This window comes from Acanthaster planci, linkage group LG14, assembly GCF_054643075.1.
Source record: "Acanthaster planci isolate LZ-2023a linkage group LG14, COTS_SCS, whole genome shotgun sequence".
NCBI classification, from domain to species: Eukaryota; Metazoa; Echinodermata; class Asteroidea; order Valvatida; family Acanthasteridae; genus Acanthaster; species Acanthaster planci.
In genome coordinates this window covers 1,335,814-1,358,855 of record NC_141790.1, presented here as the reverse complement: position 1 = coordinate 1,358,855, position 23,042 = coordinate 1,335,814, and the positions used below count along the sequence as shown (strand labels likewise).

General features: G+C 42.0%; 2 protein-coding genes across 2 annotated transcripts in view; one reads left to right on the top strand and one right to left on the bottom strand.

Annotated features, from left to right (window-relative positions):
* Nucleotides 1–23,042, bottom strand: part of LOC147796734 (structural maintenance of chromosomes protein 4-like) — a 178,299-nt gene that overhangs the window by 84,675 nt on the left and 70,582 nt on the right. The window lies entirely within an intron of this gene.
* Nucleotides 1,075–18,585, top strand: LOC110983334 (uncharacterized). Its single transcript, XM_022242525.2, has 7 exons — nucleotides 1,075–2,340; nucleotides 3,760–3,860; nucleotides 4,927–5,092; nucleotides 6,265–6,475; nucleotides 16,188–17,070; nucleotides 17,756–18,001; nucleotides 18,455–18,585. The coding sequence occupies exons 1-7, from the start codon at nucleotides 2,324–2,326 to the stop codon at nucleotides 18,475–18,477; spliced, it is 1,647 nt and encodes a 548-aa protein (XP_022098217.1). The 5' UTR covers nucleotides 1,075–2,323; the 3' UTR covers nucleotides 18,478–18,585.

Genomic DNA, 23,042 nt, shown 5'->3' with positions numbered 1-23,042 from the left:
ATGAAAATTTTCTCCCAGCCAGTGGTTTTGGTTAATGTATTTTTCGAAGTAGTAGGCTTACATGCGTTGGCAGTCCTGTCAGTTATCCCGTCACTCGTACGGTCTATGTAGGATTCGTGCCTCTTATCTTACTTTTGTAAATTTAAAGTTAAGGGCTATGTCATTGTTGGTTTTTAATACAGACTGGGCAAATATGGATATACTGTTCATATTAAATGAAAACTCCTGAAGAAATTCACAGTTTCCAAATTTTGTATTACAAAATTAAGCTTCTGAGACACTACTACCCCATACGGGGTATGTGTATACCCCTTCTAGGTAGAATGAGCAACTGAATCATCTCCAACTTTTGTGATGAACAAAAAATAAAGCAGAATGTTAAGATTTCTTATGATTTCCAAAGACTAAAATATTTGAAATATCACTGAAAAGTGACAAATGTTAAAAGCCATAAATATGCCATCCTGGAGTAGGCGTAAGATTCCGCATGAATGGGATACGCATTACAGCCTGATGTACATCTTTATCATGATCATCGCCCTCATGGTGTCCCCCCCCCGCCCGTGGCCAGGCAAGTCATCCCCCACCTTTGCCATCCCCATCACCCCCGGCCCAATTTCAGCACAAATTTATTCCACTGACCCTGCTTCTTTCAGTGTGTCCGGTAAGACAGTTTTGGGATCAAGTACATGACATCCATCCGGGACAGTTAATTTGACCAACTGCAGACGGGTTGGAATTTAGACGAAATCGGTGTACACCTCATGTCTAACTTTGATCCTTTTGAAAAAAAAAAAACAAACAAATCTCCAGAGGCACGATTACGGCAATTGATTCATGTCCAGGTCCTTCGGAATGTTATTAAACCAAAAAGAGAACAAAAATATTACGGGCGTATGCACGGTGTTTCATCTGGTACATGTACTCCTGGGATAACGCTGGGATTTCACTGTGACCTCTGACCCATAACGTACGTTATCTAGTTCGTCGGCCGGAACTTGCTTACAATGTATAACATTTTTTGAGAACTTCGCATGCATAGCGCCTGCGAACGGCCGCATGGCGCGGCCTGGAATCGGGCCCAATTTAGGGTCTCGGTTTGTTGACCCTGTCTTTTTTACAGTCAATAAACGAACGATGCAGTTCCATCTGGGAAAGACTGCTCGGTTTATAACACATTTCCTAAATTTCTGGCTGTTTTCTTCTATTCAGCGTGAGCTAGCATGTTGAGGTGGTCCCTGCGTTAGAGGCTTCAAAATCTCACTACCGTATAAGTACCTACAGAGGCATGGGCCTAAATCCGAGTCCCGGGCTGGGATTGAGGGGGAAGGGATGTGTATTCCCCTTAATTGTAGGGGGGAATCGGCCCCTTCCTACCTCAATACACGAACGATGCAGTTCCATATGGGAAAGATTGTTCGGTTTATGACATTTCCTGAATTTCTGGCTGTTTTCTTCTATTCAACATAAGCTAGCATGTTGAGGTGGTCCCTTTAATTATGTACTGCGTTACTGGCTCCAAAACCTCACGACCGTACAAGTACCTACAGGCATGGGCCTAAATCCGAGTCCAGGGCTAGGATTGAGGGTGAGGGATGTGTATTCTCCCCTCCTTCCTCCATGATTGTTGGGGAATCGGCCCCCGCACACATATGTTTTTGTGATGAGTATCAAAAAGTAATTGTGAAGAAGTCGTCTGCTTTCCAAGGATAGCAAGTATTTAATACCTCATCAACACCACTTGAAAAGTTCAAGTAATTTCAAAAAGCCCTATGACAACTGTACGCTGTTCCCATTAAGCATGCAGTTAATACATCAATATCGTGGACGTTACCCCCTCCATAAAGATTCATGTAAGACTAAGAGTTTTGCAAGATCCCCCCAATCTCTCACTGTTTTAAAGTTAGTTTAATTTGACATCTGTTTAGATTTTAAGTTGTTTTAATTAATTCAACTTGATCAGTAGAATTTTTGAAAGTTTACTGCAGCTACATAACTGCAGAGCCCGCAGTTTGAAAATAATACCATGTAAGGAAATTTGAGAACCAGGGACTTCCAACGGGCAGTGGGTGTGTTCAGCCTAATTGGCCGAATTAGCTTTGGTTGCGTTAAATTACATGCACCTGTTACGGGCTTTGTTAACTTTCCCTTTGGGCTTACCTCCCTAAAAATGGATAGCGCCAACGGCTGGGGCGCGGCACAGACAGTGCCTATTGTATGTACACATCCATGTAAATTGTACATCTGGGATTATTATACCGTGCGTACCGTCACGGTAGCCCAAGGTCTAAAATTACACAATTTGTAGAGGAATAGTGGCGCCATGGATCGATGTCGCAGGTATGTACCGGTACATCATATAAATGTGTAACGTTAGCGCATATGCAAAATTTTTGAACGTAATCAACCAAAACAAGCAGGATCGGATTGCTGGTATAACTTGCAAAGTTATGATAATATTTTCTGTTACATTGTAATTTTACTTTGGAGATTTGAGAAGTTACCATGGGGCAACACGGTCAGTAACTTTACTACACTACCGTCTGTCATCCCGAAAGGAATGCCAAATAACATCAAAACTATACCTGAGAAACTATTGAAGTATTAATCTCATTAATATAGGGTAGGCTAATCAAAATAAAAATGGAATTGAAAGATTTGAAAACAAGATTGACAAGTTGTAAGTTGGTAGGAGGCGCAGAAAAACTGGTCTAATAGGGCCAATGACAGGATCAAATTGGAAAAGGATTAAATAACTATAAATCCGGGACGGGGGAAAAGGGGTGAATTTAAAATGAGGAAGTTGCTTTACAACACAACTTAAGCCATCATCACTTTGTGCTATGATTAATAAAAAACAGCAATTGAAAATGAATTAATGTGTCAACACATGCTGATGAGGGAGCAGTCTCAAAACTGCTTTTTTTCTTTCGGATCTGCGTGATGTACACTGAAATGATGCCTAAATCGACTTTTATATTGCAGTTTTTCGTTAAATATTTGAATCTGAGACATAATGAAAGGTTAACTGACCTCTTTTTAGGTAATGCATGCATTTGTGTAGGAAACTTTCAATGAGGTATAAAGAATACTATCACCATGTTACAATAGCACATGTTGTATTGCTACCTAAGTTCAATGCACCGATTGACCTTCAACAGTAGAACCGCTTTCCAAGTAATGAGCCTCACTTAAGGAATGACTAGTTGAACCACAAGGCCCTTGGGGAGGAAAGCAGGGCTGGACGGGATGGGTCGTGAGGCAGCCCACTGGCCTTATAAGGAAAAGTCAGTGTTCATTAATTTGACTAACCCTACCCTCAAATCCAAATGAACCAAACATATTCATGCACGCTGTATTAATATTCAAAGAATAGTAGCTAATACCTAATAAGGCAAGGAAACTTGTATGATGGATGAAAAATGGAATGTCCAGCAAATGTATAAAATCCCTATGAGTTCTGGCAATTGGGCAGAGAGCCGCACATCGAGCCAGCTGAATAAACCACATCAACTACAGTACAACTTTGTCTCAAGTCATCCTCTTGTGTCGATTCATATAACCTGTAGGGTTATAATACACTGTTGCACAGGTCAATATTAGATGCATTAGATATCTGACTGAACATGATGAGACTGTTTTTGTTGTTAAATGTTTGTTGTTAAATGTAGAAAGTTGCACTTTTTGTCTAGTTAATTAAATTTAGAAATACCTGCATGTAACTCTGTTAAACTCAACTATCTTTTTTTTCTGTGATAGAAAAACCAAAAAAGCATGCATGGATTTGAAAGAAGCTATTTCATCAGTGAATCTGCAAAAGGACCCTGATGGACTTGTTGAGAAAATGACAAGTTCAAAAGGTATACACCACATAGTATTCCAAGAAATAGAAATTTACATGAATGCATGGCCACACACTTGTGAGACTGAAGCCGAGGCACCCGTGTTTGGCAATGAAAAGATATTCCATAATGGCATAAGCAACACAGTTCACCAAATGAAAAAAAAAGTGCATTGTGTTCCTTTGGGGTGTCCGGGCAAATTGGTTCCCCAATTCCAGCATTTTTTGAAATTAAATTTTTCACTTTTCATTATTGGTAGCTGTATGAATTAAATGTGAATGAATGGCCTGGAAAAAGATGTTTTCTGCCAAAAATAATGTGGAACTGCATGTGCCAATACTTCCCCTGGATGTAAAAAAACAAATGATGTGCCATTTTCATTAACTTTTGTCACAAAGAAAGTGCACTGCTGAAGTTAGTAAAAGGTTGTCATGTCACCCTGGCAAGACACTGTTCAGCTTTGGGGTTGAGTGTTGAAATGTGAACACAAAATTTCTCCATCAAAAACCATTTTAAGTGAAAAAGGGTTACTTACACTGAAGTGCACTAAGAACAGGAAATTTAGGACGGCAAATATCCATAATGCTTTGTGCTTAATACCAATATACGCACATTATGTCCACTGTGAGAGTGCACCTCATAAGGATTTGCTAAAGATCACTGCACTGAACAAAACATGATTTCAGAGTGAAATGGAAAGTCTATCATCCAGCAGTTGAGTTAATAACTTCTCTACTTTTTCCATTGTCGTTAAAAATTTATCTTTTAAATTTTCGAATATTCAGTTTTACACAAAACTCATGAAAGGATACTGTTTCCCAGCGTTTCAAGTGAGCATAAAATTGCAGAACAGCTTACCATTCAAACATTCAGAATGCACTGAAGCTAATTCAAAGGGGAGGAGAGGGATACTACGGTTGGCGCTGAACCCTATGCCAAGGCTTCCTTCCTGCATTCAGACATTTTGATCAATTCTCTTCAAGTTCAAATTTTTGAACTTGGAGGACACTGATTTGCGCAATGTACATGAATATTATGTGTAAATGCAGTGCAGTAAAATACATTATTTTCTTGTATGCAACAGGCAGAGGTGTATTTGCCCGTCAAACATTTGAAAAAGACGATTTTCTCCTTATTTACCATGGGGAGAGAGTAACCGGAAAGGAGGGATTGCTGCGAGAGGAAAAAACACCAAGTGTGTTTCGCTTTTTCTTCACACATAACTTCAAAGGGAAAGAACTTAGATTGTGGTAAGTACAACTTCTCTCTGTTGTGGATAACGAGTGCAGTCATTATGACAGTGAGAGTAAATGTGAGCAAAATGGCAATCATTATCAAAGTCCATGGTAAGATGAGGCTTGTTTTCATTGGTCACCCATCCTGTGTTACTTAAACCAAATTGACTTCATTCTATTTGTTACAGGTAGATTTACTTTATACATGTACTTAGAATTTTATCTTACCCACTAAAACTTTGGGGTGCTTGAAGACAGTGTAATAAGTTGAAATAAAAGTTATTCAATCATGGTTGGAGATGAGAGGATGACATGCTTTGATGGCTTTTAATATGTAATTCCAAGAGTGCGCTTGCATGTTCTTACATGTAAAGACACAATTTGCTTGCTTTATCTCTACTGCTAATGGGACTTTTAAGGGTAGGCTCAACTTTTCCAAATCTCCCCTAAATGTCACACCAGTGAACATAATATTAAATTGTGACCATTCTGCAAAAAAATGCAATCCGATTTTTATAATTAATTCTAAATGTTCAGTTTTGAAATAATTTGGAGAATCTTTTTAGCTGCATGGGCTACACTACATGCACATGTACCATTGCAAATTATCAGTGCAGTCCGTGTTATATTATGTTCATAATTTGTGAAATGCCACCTTTCCCAACAGGAATCTTAGGCTACACCAAGTGCAATTAGCACTCACCCAAGCTTTTCAAGTGTAGAAATGAAAAAAGAACAGAGCACTTCCATTTCAGAGCTTACAGGCATGTTTGTCTGATTAAAGCTTTTTGGCATGTCTTTCACATTTTACAATTGTTCTTTTTGTCTAAAATTTGAATTTTTTACACAATAAGCTTAAAGGTTTAACAACCTACACACATTCTCAGTTTGTGATTTTGTGAGTTTGTCAAAGTACACTGTACCTCAGTTTGTTCATCAGACAGAACTTTGATGTGGTAGGGTGATGCAAAAATAAGTTTCACTTCAAATCACAACGTGGCCTTTAGTGTGTATCAATGTCACATGGGTAACAGGGGGTTGTTCACAACCACATTCCTCTATTTTTTATTTTACAGGGATAAAAAAATTTCATTTCTCTCCAACATTATTTACATGCACGCCCTTGTAATAGAATTGGCCCATGCATTGACCTACATGTAATTACATCTTCTTTTAATTTAATAAAGCATTGATGCTACAGAGGAACCACAAGAAGGGCTTAGATTGGGCAGGCTCGTCAACCACGGTGACAGATATTTAAGAAATGCTAAGATAAAAGTTATAGAGGTAGATGGCTCTCCATATCTAGCACTGTTTGCCACCAAAACCATTAGACGTGGGGAGGAGATTTTATATGATTACGGAGTTCCAGAGAAGGACTTGCCGTGGAACAAAAAGGTAGAGAGTTTTATGTATTCAATTCATTTACATGTACTTGATCTTACAATTATCACCAAATATATTATTTCTACTCATTGTGCAAATTGTGTGCATGCTAAAATTTGATTTTTTTTTCAGTATTCCCTGAGTGATAATTAACGCATCAAAAATTAAAAAAATGCTCTCAAAATGTTTGGACAATTTCCCATACTGGAATATATCCCAGTGGCTTTGCTTGTAACCTTGTGTAGTGCCTGACTGCAGTTTAACATTTCCTAGACACATTTCGCAGGTTATATCTACAGGTTTTTCTACTTATGGAAGATTGCTGCTGTTATTAAAGAAATGTTTGCCAACTGAGCTTCTTGGTAGCATTGCCCACGCCTTTATAATATCGCAGTTAGACTTTTGTAATTCCTTGTATTTTGTTCTTCCTCAATACGAGATAAGTCGCCCTCAGCAACTTCAGAATTAGGAAGCTAGATTCACGTACTAAAGTGAATGATTATCACATTTCCCCAGTTCAATGTACTATCTACATTGGCTCCTGATTCAGCAACGGATTAATTTAAACTTTTAATATTTGCTTCTAAGGCTGTTTGGGGCCCTATCCTGTTGATCTCAACCTTCCACTCAAACGATTTCAACGAAAAACAAGAGCCAGTTTAGCTCAAACAGTGGAATGGAAATAATCCAGAAACGTCACTGCTGGCAACAGCTTTGTAATTAGTGTCACATTACTCGGACACTCTCGATAGAAGCGACATTAAATTGATTGTACACGGACCATCGGTACCGATGGTCCGTGTACAAACCAGAATGGACCAATCAGGAAACAGCGCCCATGGCTTGTGTACTGCCAGAACGTAGCCAATTAGAGCGCACATGCTCACCTTGCATGCTCCACACCCGTTGGCCTTCCCACTCGAGAATTACAAGCACATAAACAGTGGCTGACCACAAGGTTTTATGAGCGCTGTGAGAGCATGTTGTTTTGTGATTGACCACTAATTGACCTTTAAAGTTCCAAGCTTTTCAAACCGGTGGTTGGGCATTGGGCATGTGCATTATCATATTCGTCTGGGAAAGCTATCTGCAGGTTATACTTCCCAAATTATGTAGAGGTCTACTGCCTGTATAATAAATAGTGTACATGTACATGTAGACAACACAAGAAACCAGTGTTCTAAAATGCGCAGTCGGAGCTCACAGAGAAAAATAATACAGTTTTTATTGAGTTTGAGAAAGCTCATCGTTTTCTGGGACAAGATAACCGAAGAAAAAACAAGGGTTGGGGTCCGTTCGAAAAGTTTCTGACTGAATAAAACCTTAAAGCGGGGCTGATATTCTTCCGATAACTCGTTTCATTTCCACAGTTTATTTCTGTTTACATATACATTTCAAAGTATGGTTACTTTTGTTCCAATGAACAAACCTGAAAAAAAAAAAACTTTATTTGGCCACTTTATTTGAAGCGATTTTGTCTCGAAACCAGAAAACAAAGGTCACCGCGGTTTGAGCGCTGTGTACATGTGACGTCATTGTTTGGAGTCGTGTGCAGACTAGTCTAGTGTCCAGTGCGCGTGTCAGCTCAGTGATAAACACAGCACAACATACAGTACATGTACAGTACGTGTACATACATGCGCTGCTCAGCATGCGTTCGTATGATGGCGGAATCGGATAGCGACAACTCTTGGGAGACTTACAGCGTTGATTCTGAAGGATATTCTGATTAAAGTAGCTCACCATCATCAAACGATAGCGATATAAAAAAATCCTATTAGCTTTCTTCGTGTGCACATGAGGCTAGAGGACACTTTGCTATATAAATTCGAGCCCAATTTTCGTACATCGCCGATTCGAATTTTGGGTGAAATTTCATGACTTTAAAATCGTTCACCAAGGATTCAACTTGATGTGTGATGAAGTTAATTCTATCAGTATTTAACCAACCAAATTCAGAGGTTTATAACAAAGAGGTTTGGTCACGCTATGCGGAGAAATTCAAGCGATCGTTCAAGTGCGTCACGGCGTTACGTGGGACTCACCGCACAGGTCACGGCAAGACGACTGAGTCTTTCTCACCCTATGCAAACCTTCCAAAAATTGATAAAAATCACAAGTGTTAGGCCTATGATATTAATGTATATGCCTACACGGGCCTTTTCTCTTTTGGTGAAGGCTCCCCCTGACTGTCGTCCACGCAACGCATTACTGAGCATTGGCAGTGGTACTAGGCGACGGACATGACGGACCCCCGGCCGATTTGGCTGGGTCACGGTGTGGTTCACGGCCGACCTCTGACGGCCCCGTTGTAGCGGCCGGTGATGGGACAACCAACCCCGACAATGTTGGGGATTTGAGGGTTGGGACCGATCCTTCCTTGAGTTTGAATCGTCCTTCGAGACCGAGGGGTTTTTCAGCTTGTAAGTCTTGTCCACGCAGTCTTCAGAGAAGTGTGCAGAACACACTTTTAAAATCCTCTGAAATCTTAAAATCGGACCTCGTGGTGTTAACACTGTCTGCGAGTAGCTGGATTTCGGGGGAAAGACAGCCAGAAGACGTCTCGGTTTTTATCCGCGTTTCTTGTACAGCCACCAACAACACAAGACACAGGCATATTCAGGATTTCGAAATTAGAATGACTCTTTAAACTAACATTTGACAGAAACAAGGTTTTGGAATGAAACAATCAACCGTATTACAGTACGAAGTTGCGAACTTTACATGCAGTCCGTTCATACCCGTACCCAGCTTGCTTGATACATGTTCACTTGGCATCGCCATGCTATTGAAAGGACTCCAAACAATGACGTGTCCGGGGTCAATGAATACATTATGACGTCACATTCGCGTTTTGTTTTAGCTTTGTTTTCAACGATGGAAGGGTCGGTTTTCGACGTTATTTTTCACGGCGGAATATGCCACATCGAGGTGAAATCGAATTGTAATTTAGTCTGTATACCAGGAATCATTGGGAAATAGGGAGTTTTGATAGATTGGAGCAGCAAAGCAGCTGCACTTTAATGTTCAGAGTCATATTATCAAATCTGGCAATTACATGAAAGCTTTGTCCTGTGACAGACGGTAATACACGTACACCTGTCATAAAAATGTGATTCTAAAATATAGTAACATTGAAGTTTGATCGAGCAACAATCTGGCTATGAATTTTAGTTCATTAAGAAATCCATTTGACATTGACGATGATGCTTGAAAAGCGCTGTTTCCCGTCTTATAAATGTGAACCCGTAACATGTCAATCCAATAAAACAAAATCTCAAGACCAAGGCTTAAAGTCGCCGTTATCAAAATACATGTACTCGATCTGCTTTTTTATTTTGCAACAAGCTCCAGCGAGTACTTTGAATTTTACAGCTGCAAATCAAAACATTTGGGAGGAGTGGCGTGCATTGCCAGAGGAAGAAAAGGAAAATTACAAAAAAACCAAACAAACAAACAAACAAACAAACAACCCAACACCCCAACAAACAAACAAACAAACAAACACCCCAACAAACAAACAAACAAACAAACAAACAAACAAACAAACAAACAAACAAACAAACAAAAAAGCTATAGCTGCTGAAAACTAAAGGACTGATGTTCCGGGTATGTATTTGGGTAACATTAAGTTGCAACAACGAAAGTGACGATCCAACAAAGCAAAAAAAACTGACTAACTGACAGACCAACAACCACCCGCTTAAAAGATAGTACCGCATGCAGTCCCTTTAATTGTTCTTTTTCTCGACAAACGTGAAGACACAACATGCTGCAAATTGCGCCCGCACCCCTTCCCTTCCGCTCTCGCACCCCGCTTTTGACTTAACAAGACTCAAGACACTTCAAATTCGTGCCCGCATCCCACTTTTCCCTTCTCACGCTCCACTTTTGCCTTCTCGCACACACTTCCCCTTCTCGCAATTTTCCCTTCTCGCGCACCCCACTTTTCCATTCTCGCACCCTTCTTTTCCCTTCTCACACCCAACGTTTCCCTTCTCGCACCCCTCTTTTCCCTTCACGCACCCCTCTTTTCCCTTTACGCACCCCGCTTTTGACTTGACAAAACTGAAGGCTCAATACGCAGCCAATTTGCTCTCATGCCCCACTTTTTTTCTTTTCGCACCCCTCTTTTCCCTTTTCGTACCCCTCTTTTCCGCTCTTGCACTCCGCTTTTAACTCAACAAAATTGAATACTCCCCACACTGCAAATCCACATCCGCACCTCTCTTTTCCCTTCTCGCAACCCACTTTTCCCTTCTCGCACCCCTCTTTTCCGTTCTCGCCCCCCTTTTGACTCGACAAAACTGAATACTCTGCACACTGGAAATTCGTTCCTGTACCCCACATTTACCTTCTCGCACCCCACTTTTCCCTTCTTGCACCCCTCTTCTGACTCGACAAAACTGAAGGCTCAACACGCTGCAAATTGGGGCCCGCACCCCTCTTTTCCCTTCTCGCACCCCTCTTTTCCTTCTCGCACCCCACTGTTATTTCTCGCACCCCTCTTTTCCGCTCTCGAACTCCGCTTTTGACTCGACAAAATGGAATACCCCCGCACACTGTAAATTTGTTCCTGCTCCCTTGCCCCCTTTTTTCTTTTCGCACGCCACTTTTCTCTTCTCGCACCCCATCTTTTCCTTTTGCACCCCTCTTTTCTGCTCTCGCTCTCCGCTTTTGACTCTCGCTCCCGTGCCCCACTGTTTTCCGCTCGCACCCCACTTTTCCCTTCTCGCACCCCTCTTTTGACTCGACAAAACTGAAGGCTCAACAAACCACAAATTCAATCCCTTGCCCCTTTTAAAAATCTTTTTGCACCCCTCTTTTCCCTTCTCGCACCCCACTTTTTCCTTTTCACACCCCTCTCGTTTTCCCTTCTCGCACCCCACTATTTCCTTTTTGCACCTCTCTTTTCCGCTCTCGCACTCCGCTTTTGACTCGACAAAACTGAATACTCCCCACACTGCAAATCCACGTCCGCACCTCTCTTTTCCCTTCTCGCATCCCACTTTTCCCTTCTCGCACCCCTCTTTTCCGTTCTGGCACCCCGCTTTTGACTCGACAAAACTGAATACTCCCCACACTGCAAATCCACGTCCGCACCCCTCTTTTCCCTTCTCGCACCCCACTTTTCCCTTCTCGCACTCTGCTTTTGACTTGACAAAACTGAATACTCCCCACACTGCAAATCCACGTCTGCACCTCTCTTTTCCCTTCTCGCACCCCACTTTTCCCTTCTCGCACCCCTCTTTTCCCTTCTCTCACCCCACTTTTTCCTTCTCGCACCCACTATTCCTTTTTGCACCTCTCTTTTCCGCCCTCGCACTCCGCTTTTGACTCGACAAAACTGAATACTCCCCACACTGCAAATCCACGTCCGCACCTCTCTTTTCCCTTCTCGCACCCCACTTTTCGCTTCTCGCACCCCTCTTTTCCGTTCTGGCACCCTGCTTTTGACTCGACAAAACTGAATACTCCCCACACTGCAAATCCACGTCCGCACCTCTCTTTTCCCTTCTCGCACCCCACTTTTCGCTTCTCGCACCCCTCTTTTCCGTTCTGGCACCCTGCTTTTGACTCGACAAAACTGAATACTCCCCACACTGCAAATCCACGTCCGCACCTCTCTTTTCCCTTCTCGCACCCCACTTTTCCCTTCTCGCACCCCTCTTTTCCGTTCTCGCACCCCTCTTTTGACTCGACAAAACTGACTACTCTGCACCCTCGAAATTCGCTCCTGTACCCCGCTATTACCTTCCCGCACCCCTCTTTTCCCTTCTCGCACCCAACTTTTCCCTTCTCGCATCCCTCTTTTCCCTTCTCGCATCCCACTTTTCCCTTCTCTCACCCCTCTTTTCCCTTCTCGCACTCTGCTTTTGACTTGACAAAACTGAATACTCCCCACACTGCAAATCCACGTCCGCACCTCTCTTTTCCCTTCTCGCAACCCACTTTTCCCTTCTCGCACCCCTCTTTTCCGTTCTCGCCCCCTTTTGACTCGACAAAACTGAATACTCTGCACACTGGAAATTCGTTCCTGTACCCCACATTTACCTTCTCGCACCCCACTTTTCCCTTCTTGCACCCCTCTTCTGACTCGACAAAACTGAAGGCTCAACACACTGCAAATTGGGGCCCGCACCCCTCTTTTCCCTTCTCGCACCCCTCTTTTCCGCTCTCGAACTCCACTTTTGACTCGACAAAATGGAATACCCCCGCACACTGCAAATTTGTTCCTGCTCCCTTGCCCCCTTTTTTCTTTTCGCACCCCACTTTTCTCTTCTCGCACCCCATCTTTTCCTTTTGCACCCCTCTTTTCCGCTCTCCCTCTCCGCTTTTGACTCTCGCTCCCGTGCCCCACTGTTTTCCGCTCGCACCCCACTTTTCCCTTCTCGCACCCCTCTTTTGACTCGACAAAACTGAAGGCTCAACACACTGCAAATCCACGTCCGCACCTCTCTTTTCCCTTCTCGCACCCCACTTTTCCCTTCTCGCACCCCTCTTTTCCGTTCTCGCACCCCTCTTTTGACTCGACAAAACTGAATACTCTGCACCCTCGAAATTCGCTCCTGTACCCCGCTATTACCTTCCCGCACCCCTCTTTTCCCTTCTCGCACCCCTCTTTTCCCTTCTCGCACCCCACTTTTCCCTTCTGTCACCCCTCTTTTCCCTTCTCGCACCCCACTTTTATTTCTCGCACCCCTCTTTTCCCTTCTCGCACTCTGCTTTGGACTTGACAAAACTGAATACTCCCCACACTGCAAATCCACGTCTGCACCTCTCTTTTCCCTTCTCGCACCCCACTTTTCCCTTCTCGCACCCCTCTTTTCCCTTCTCGCACCCCATTTTTCTCTTCTCGCACCCCTCTTTTCCCTTCTCGCACCCGCTTTGGACTCGACAAAACTGAATACTCTGCAGACTGGAAATTTGCTGCTGTACCCCACATTTCCCTTCTCGCACCGCACTTTTCCGTTCTCACACCCCTCTTTTGACTTCTCAAAACAGAAGGCACAACACATTGCAAATTCGCGCCCGCACCCTTCTTTTTCCTTCTCGCAACCTGCTTTTTAATCGACAAAACTGAGTCAACACACTGCAAATTTGCTTCCATGCCCCACTTTTTTTCTTTTTGCACCCCTCTTTTCCCTTCTCGCACCCCACTTTTCCCTTCTCGCACCCCACTTTTATTTCTTGCACCCCTCTTTTTCCTTCTCGCAGCCCGCTTTTTACTCGACAAAACTGAGTCAACACACTGCAAATTTGCTTCCATGCCCCACTTTTTTCTTTTCGCACCCCAAGTTTCTTCTCGCACCCCTCTTTTCCCTTCTCGCACCACACTTTTATTTCTTGCACCCCTCTTTTCCCTTCTCGCAACCCGCTTTTTAATCGACAAAACTGAGTCAACACACTGCAAATTTGCTTCCATGCCCCACTTTTTTTCTTTTTGCACCCCTCTTTTCCCTTCTCGCACCCCACTTTTCCCTTCTCGCACCCCACTTTTATTTCTTGCACCCCTCTTTTCCCTTCTCGCACCCCACTTTTCCCTTCTCGCACCCCACTTTTATTTCTCGCACCCCTCTTTTCCCTTCTCGCACCCCACTTTTATTTCTTGCACCCCTCTTTTTCCTTCCACACATGTACACGTAAACAGAGTGTAAACGTCATCATAGAGATCAGTACATAGGTCCATTCTCCGTGAAGGACACAGCCAAGTGGGTATTCTCGACGGGTGGATCCAGCCCCATTAAAATAAAGGAATATGATGGACAGGCCGGAACAAAACGGGGCCATGGAACCCTCACAAAAAAACAGCTCATACACATGAAAAACACTGGGGACATTTTGGTAAAGCAGTTCACATTGACTTCATTATTTCAGCACTGTCTTCAGGACAAATTTTACTGTGATTGTACAGTTGTACAGTACATGGACATGTGTATAATTAGCCTGGCACGTGCCTAGTGGAAACCAGTAGGTGATCAACTGATAATATTCAGATATCTCAACAGAATGAAAAACAAAAGACTAATGAAAGCCATCTAAAGATGTCCCCGAAGATGTTCCGAATAAAGAACGAAATTTTAAATCATCATGATTTTTATCAGTCTTTCTGGATTCTCATATTGAGTTGCCCAGTGGAATCAACAGAGTATACCTAGTTTGCAATGGTTCAGTTCCGTCATACAATACACTGTCCAGTTCAAAAATTGAAAGCCCACCCAGGAATATATTCTCGGGGAGCTGAGTTTTCAATATCGTTGCCTTAAAGCCAATTTAATAAGTGTGCATTACTCTATTTCGTTTTGCTACGACTTCCACCAGGCAGTTTGCAAATTTTCCCCACTGCACTGTTCTTTCTTTTTCCTTACTATTGCTGACTTTATGTTTTAATATTTGGGTGCTTGACAAACCCAGTCACCACCTTGAAGGTCAGTGCAGTGGTAAATCACGAAACCACATGCTGTCAGCGCTCGTAAAACCCTGTGGTCATCCCGCTGTTTATGTGCTTGCAATTCTGGATCTTGAAGGCCACTGTGGGCGTGGAGCAATGTGAGCATGTGCACTTTTATTGGCTACGTTCTGGCAAAACACAAGCCATGGGCGCTGTTTTCTTATTGGTCCATTCTGGTTTGTACACGGACCATCGGTACCGATGGTCCGTGTACAACCAATTTAATGTCGTTTCTATCGAGAGTGTCCAAGTAATGAGTACCCCTCAGCTTTGGAACAAATTGCTGGTGTCAATTAAGACAAGCTTTCACCGATTTTTAGACACATCTCAAAACCCATCTTTTTAAAGAACCCTTTGCTACGTTCTGCTAAAGTTGTAATGTGTATTTTTGTCCATTCTTTACAACAGGCATTTCACAATAGAGTGCCTCCAAGAGTTTGGTAGTGCGTTGCCAATCAAAATGTGCAAAACCTGTTGACCCAATGTGTGTTTGGCTTCTTGGAGGCGCGCTTGTGAATCGCCTGAATTATTCATTTTCTGTGTATGTTTTGATATTGTAAATGCAATTGTGTAACTGACTTAAGCAAATTTTTCACTGACTTTGTTCTGATCATTTGGTAGCCTTGGGCAGAGTTTTGACGTGTATTTTATCATTTACTTTTGATCTTGTATTTTCTTCTCGCATGTTTTAATGTTGTAAAGCACCACTGATAATCAAATTTAAAGCGACACTATATAAATGTAATTGTTACCAGTATTATTACACCATTAAATGTTTAAACATAATTTAGCCCACACTTCCAGTTGCTCCACGTACCGTGATGCTTTCAAAAATGCATAATTATATAGTGTATATAAAAACATTAAAGAGTCATACATTAAAATACAAGACACAAAATGCAGTATTTTTTATTCAGAATAGCAGATTTAGCAGACACGTTGGTACAACTGTGTCATTGAAAATTTAAACACAATCAATTGTATATAATGTAAAAAACTTACACAAAGTTCCGGTGGTAAATTCATGGTTTTCCTATATGTGACCAAGCAGTAAATGTTACGAAAATCAGATTACATTTTACAGGCACCGTGTACAATAAAAATGAATGCAAGACTGCATCAATCAAAATGCCACACCGTCAAATAGCTAATAAGGGGTGATTCTGTGTAAAAACGTTTGGGAAGATCTGTAAACTGATAGGAACTTTTTTCACACGTCTAAATGTGAAATGCCTCACCCTTACCATTTACCCTTACCCTTGTTGGCTATAGCTACCAGTACCTGCCCAGACCCATTCTACGGATGCCACCACTGAGGACTGTTGTGGAGATACGCGTACTGCACCTGAGGGTCAGTCTGGATATGCTGCAATTGAGGACCATTCTGGAGATTTTCCAGCTATAGCTCATTCTGGAAATGCTCTAACTGAGGCATACTCTGGAGGTGTTACAATTGCGGTCAACTGTGGAGGTGCTCCAGCAGAGGCCCATTCTAGAAATACCGCCGCTAAGGCCCAGTCTGAAGATACTCCAATTAAGGCCTGCTCCAGAAATCCTGCAGATGATGGTCAATCTGGAGATGCTGGAGCCAAGGCCTATTGCCACGATTATCCAAACGAGACCCACTCCGGAGATGCTGCTGCGGAGTCCCACCTTGGAGATGCTCCAATTGAGGCCTGCTCCAGAAATGTTGCAGTTGATGGCCAATCTGGAGATGCCAGTGCCAAAGCCTATTGTCAAGATGCTCCAAATGAAGCTCGGCCCAGGAATGGCGCAGCTGCTGAGCCCTATCATGCCTATTGTAGAAATACTTCCATTGTGACCAGTTCCAGAAATGTCAGTGATTCCCACTCAATAACTGCTGCTGCTAAGGACCACTCTGGGGATGATCCCAGTGAGGATTGCAAAAAGTCATACAGGGATGTTGTGTTACGTGATGACGATACAAGGGATGTAAAAATGCTGTCTGGAGACTCCAAGGATGTGCCCTCTGATAGTGAGTCTGGGAGTTTGTCCTGTGAGAGTAGCTCCAGAGAAGAGCTCTCTAACGGTAACTCAGAGGAAATCTCAGAGGAAATGCTGTCTGACAGTGATTCCAGGGGTGTGCTCTCTGATGTGGACTCAGAAAATTCTGCTTCTGTTGACCCAGTGGAAGGTATTATTTTTACTACATATTTCAGATGGTCAGGACAAAAGGCTTTATCTATGATTTGATTTCTTGTGTATTGAAAAATGTAAAATACTACTATTGCTGTTGGTGCATTTCAAGGAAGGAAGACAAGTTTAAAAGCTACAAGTACCTGTAATATAAAATTGACAGAGCCAGTAGGTTTCTTTGAAAGCCTTCCTGTCTTAGTTCGACAAATCCAGATGTGTACGTACAAGTGCCTCCAAAGAGAAGTAGATCAACTACACCGTAGCTCAATATGCAGGTTTCAGTGTATGGTACCGCTAATGCATGCAAATGTGTACGTTTGGAAATTAACATTCTGTGCACAGCCAACCCATGAACAGTACGTACTTGTACATATTGAATTAATGCAATTTCTGTGGCAATATTAAGTCTCGCAGACAAGGTTAATTGCTATATCCGTCAGTTTTCTGCTACCATGCACTCTTGGGATGAAAGTTATTTGTGGAACTCAATTGGTTGCCTACAGGTTGAAACTGAGGAATCGTATACACGTAATTATGCTGCACACGAAAGCTTACCCGAACAAGGACTGGTTAAAAAATTGGTTAGTCTGTGTCTGTGCCAGGATTTACATACTTAAGTACAAAAATTTCCAACTAGTGTCTATAGTCACATCATTCTATTCTTTTGCAATTCTTTTCTTCAGGATTTTTAACACAAAAAGGAGTCCATCAGGGCTGTCATGACCCCCCTAAGGCTTCCACAAGACCCGTTGAGTCCTACTTTGCAGATGCTGTCAATGAAGCTATCACATCTGCCACTAAGACCCGCTGTCAAGGTGCTCCAGTTGAGGCTTTCTCCAGAAACCCTGCTGCTGCTCTTACCCATGCAGAAATCTGTTCTCGAGATGTTGCTACTGAGACTTGCTCCGGTTCTGTGGACTCAGTTGTGGGTATGTGTATATAAACCACTGTCAAAATTGTTTTTGTTTTGTCATAGGCCTATGGTTGTTAGAAGTGATGAAATTGATTTCCAGAATGAAGATAAATCACATCATGGCTATAAAGACCATAACAAATATAATTGCTCATGCAAAGAACATACTATCAGTACCTAATCTGTTCTCAATAAAACATGCCTATGTTGGTAGTTAAAGTGTCAACAGGGTCACTTTTGACTATATTTTTCATTTTACCATCTGCTTGGTAAAACTCCTTGGGAAAAAATCCAGTGTAAACATGGCTTTGGTGGCCAATTATAAGTGGAACATATAAACAATGTCCAGATCAATTTTTCACTGGCCGTTGGACCAACGTGAGACCTGTACCCTGCCATTTTATTTGATAATTATAGGCAGTGTTTCTTAGAGATGTAATTAGTAGACATGTGTAATATTTTGTCATAGGCACTCCATACACATGTACTTGATGATATAAGAGGTCACGGATTGACCTCAACTCATCAAGCAACGCGTAACTGAATGCTGCACTATGGCATACTTCAATTCCTCTAACAAAACTGAACTACTTGTTGACGCTAGTCCGGTGGGATTGGGTGCCATGCTCACACAACGTGACTTTTGCAACAACACATCCGTTGTAGCTCTTGCCAGCAGAGCCCTCACCCCAGTTGAACAAAGGTACTCACAAACTGAACGCGAGGCACTAGCCATAATGTGGGCAGTCACCCACTTTCACCTGTACTTGTATGGTGGTTCATTTGAGGTCATCACCGATCACAAGCCCTTAGTGACATTGTTCAACAGTTGCAACTCCAAGCCTCCCCTCCGTCTCGAGCGATGGATTTTGAAACTTCAGGCCTATAACTACTCAGTTGTGTATCGTCCCGGCAAACACAACCCAGCTGATTATATGTCCAGACACCCGCAGAGAGTGAGCCAGTCTCCTTCAAGCAAACAAACAATCGCTGAAGCACACGTCAACTTCATAGCCGATCACTCAGTGCCGAAACATGTCACTCGCGCTGAAATCGCTGATGCTACTACCCGCGATCCGGCTCTCCAACTCTGCATGACAGCTGTCGAACACAGTAACTGGGATGAGCTAACGCAGACAAAGAACAGAAAACTGAGCTGACCAGTTTCCACAGTGTACCTGACGAACTCACAGTGTCTCAAGATTGCAAACTCCTCATGCGCGACCATCGCCTTGTCATACCCCAAACACTCCGTAAGTGAATCGTAGACATAGCGCAGGAAGGACACCAGGGCATCACCAAAACAAAAGCCCTCCTCCGCGAAAAAGTCTGGTTTCCGTCCATTGATCGCATAGCTAACGCAACAATCCGGGAATGTCTCCCCTGCCAAGCAAACACAATTGAACACACCAAAGAACCACTCAAGATGTCACCCCTCCCAACCAGAGCATGGTCAGAGATCAGTATTGATTTTGCTGATCTGCCCTCTGGAGAACATTTGCTGTTAGTCATAGATGACTATTCACGCTTCCCAGAAGTAGAAATTGTGTCATCAACATCAGTCCAGCAGGTGATCCCCAAGCTTGATCGCATCTTTTCCAGTTTAGGTATCCCAAACATCGTCCGCACTGACAATGGTCCGCCCCTCAACACTCGCGAATTTTCCAGCTTCGCCCAATATCTTGGATTCGAGCATCGTCAAGTTACCCCTCGTTGGCCCCAAGCAAACGGTGAAGTCGAGCTCTTCATGAAAACTCTCAAAAAAGCATACCGCTCTGCATTCACCGAAGGCAAACCATGGAAACAGGAGCTGTATAAATTTCTTCACAACTACCGTGCCACACCACATTCCACAACCGGTGTTTCACCTGCCAAACTTCTTTTCAGCAGATCATTCCAAACACGCTTACCTGAACCAGAGTTCACTCCGTTGCCACAACATACCCCTGTCCAAGAACGCGACCAACACAAGAAGTCCCAGATGAAAACCTATGCCGACAATTGCCGTACTACTCGAGTCAAAGACATTGACATTGGTGACCATGTTCTCGTCCGTCGTCATGGACATGTCCCCAAACACATGTCACCGTACATCCCGCAGCCCTACACTGTGACGAGCAAGCATGGATCCCTAATCACAGCCCAACGCAGCACGCACACGATCACACGCAACTCATCCTACTTCAAGAAATACACAGGACCGCTTCCACAACACCCTGACAGTGATGATGAAAGTGGCATTGTCACCCCCTCTCAGGATACATGTACACCACCCCAGCCAAACCAGCCCCGTCGCAATCCACCTCGCAATTGTCAGCCACCCCCACACCCACGTGACTTTGTTTCATAAATCAGGACACAACTCTGACAGCATGAACAGAAATAAGGAACACTTATGCTGTTATCCAGACTCTAATTTTTTTTTGGTTATCATCAAAATTGTTGTCACCCTTTATCCATACAGTTTGGCTTCATTGTTTTCATTTTTTGAAACATGTTAAAATTATGCAAAGTAGTTATTTCACTCACAATTATCCTCTCAGTCAAAACAAAAAAGGAGGAAAGGAAAGTATCCCAAAACAATGCTTTTCTCTTGATAAATTGCAAAGAATAAAAAAACAGTGGCTTTCTTTTGTTAAATTGCTTGTAAGAAAGTTGTGTTGCTAAATCTAAAAGTTGATTGAGATTGAAGTTGATTGAGATTGAGAAGGAAACAATCTCCCTCGTAATGTTATAAAAAGTTTGTTTCTATAACGGCTGACACAAAAAGACAAAACCAAAGAAAGGCTCTGACACAGGAAGTATTACATGTGATAGAACCCATACTTTCTCAGTTTAATGCTTCTTTATAAACACACTTGTTTGAATTATGGCCCAGTACTCCATTGCAAAACTTTAATTCAGTTTTTGGACTTTCAGCAAGCAAGGTGGAAAGGGTTGTAATATTGTGTCATACGCACTCCATACACATGTACTTGATGATATCATAGATCACAGATTGACCTCCACTCAGTCGTTCATTTCCAATGTTAAATACTACAACATGCAAACAACCTCTTGAATAGGCCTTTACTTTCAAATTTGAATAGAAAATTGAGCAATTTCTTTTCGTCTTGATGTTTAAAGATCCTGCAAATTTCAGCAATTGTGATGACGGCAGTGGAGATGAAGAGGCTGACGTAAGTTTTGCTTGTACATGTAGTTACCAGTATTTACCAAGCTTTTTGTTGGTAAAATTTCTTTTTGTTCGTGTGCAGTGTAGATACAGGTTTATCACGTTTTTTTCATTTATTTCTACTATTTCACATATTTTTAAGCATTCACAAGAGTGCAAAACTTAGTGTGAAAAGTGAATTTCCAAGAGAAACATTTTAACATAGTAAGACAAAGGACTTTTTTCTTTTAGTACAATTAAAATTTCCCCTTTTGTCAGAAGAAAAAAGAATCAGCCAAAAACCCCGCCTCCAAAAAAAATATGGATGCAATTTACAGTATACACAACTTGAATTACAAACCACCAAAATAACTTACATGTACATGATGTATAAACATGGTGTCCCAAGAATATCAAGGAAATGCTGTATTTTTTTCCAGGGGCATACGCGTTGCATTTTGTCTGAGTAGGTGAGATTCCTCGATCATCATTGGACCAATAAACCAGCAAAGGAAAAGGAGGAAAGACATCATATCTTGAAAATAGTTTGGGAAAAAGTTCCGCATGTGGTCATTTAAAACCGGGTGCACTCCATATAAGACTTGTCTAAAAACTACCTGGTGTTTCTAAGTAAATATTTCAATATTTTAAGAATTAAATTGAACTTTTAGGAGACCGACACTTATGTTATCTTTTTCTGATGGCTATACCGCTGCAAGGGACAAATTTATGCCATTCATAAATGGAAAATTAATTCTGACAGAGCTTTGCATGTTTCAAGAGTATTTTATACAGCATACATGTACACCCGAGGAGCTATCTACAGCGAATGAGACAGCACTGGGGGAATATAAAAAAGCCGATCCTTAATTTGCAGTTCCACTCAAAAGCCACTGCTTGTGTTTACTTGACTTGAAACTAGACATACCCATGCAGTGACTGGGAAAGTTTAAGAGAATTTTGGTAAATATCAGCCATCAATGTATTTTATTTGCCGAGACTGGGATTTTGGTATTCTGGAAAAGGCGAAGGGCTGAAAGCTTAATCATGGCATTGTGCCTTTTTCATTTGTTGCGTAGTTCTATCTGAAGACAAATCCATTTTAAGATTGCAATTTACCTACTGGCGTGACTGGGATCATAAGCTGTTAATTGTTTCGAGTCAGATGTACATATAGACATCCTGTAAACCAGCTCGACATGAAGAAAAGAGTTCACTATTTTGCTTTATAATCCTATGAACCTAGCACTTGTAGGCCTACATGTGCACATTATCAGCAGGCTCGACCCTCTTAAAATCCACAAACAAAAAAGATCCACATGTACATCTTCAACAGCATACAAGTGATGTTTTTATTCCGTAGCTTAGAATTCAGCCAACATGCCTGTGACAATTTTAGTTGCTTTTCTGAAGACAAAAGTGACAAATACTTGAGAAATAGCTTATACCACGTATGCATGCATGTGTGATTATTAAATTATAGAAAAAATAATAGTAAATTAGCATGCATGCATCATTAAACTTATGTGTTTGTTGTTAGTAGAGTGTGCATTAGTACAGGTACTCGGGTAATAATTTAAGTATGTATTGTCTTTTATTCTCCCTTAATTTGCTTGAACAATAACCCAGTTTTGTTTGGTGCGCACTGATTTACTAAGTTTCATCCATGCTGACAAAGAAAAGGTTCAACTTACCAGTAGTTTTACATGTTTAAGCTAATAGTTGAGCATGTACATGTACATGTAAGCAACTATAAGAAAAACGTATACTTGTCACTGGCTGCATCACGAAGTGTACAGGTGTGTTTTTCGTGTACCATGAAGTGATGTACATGTATTAAGACTTTGTACACACGATGACAGTTTATGGTGCACCAACTGTCCATGACACGTCAGTTCATGTG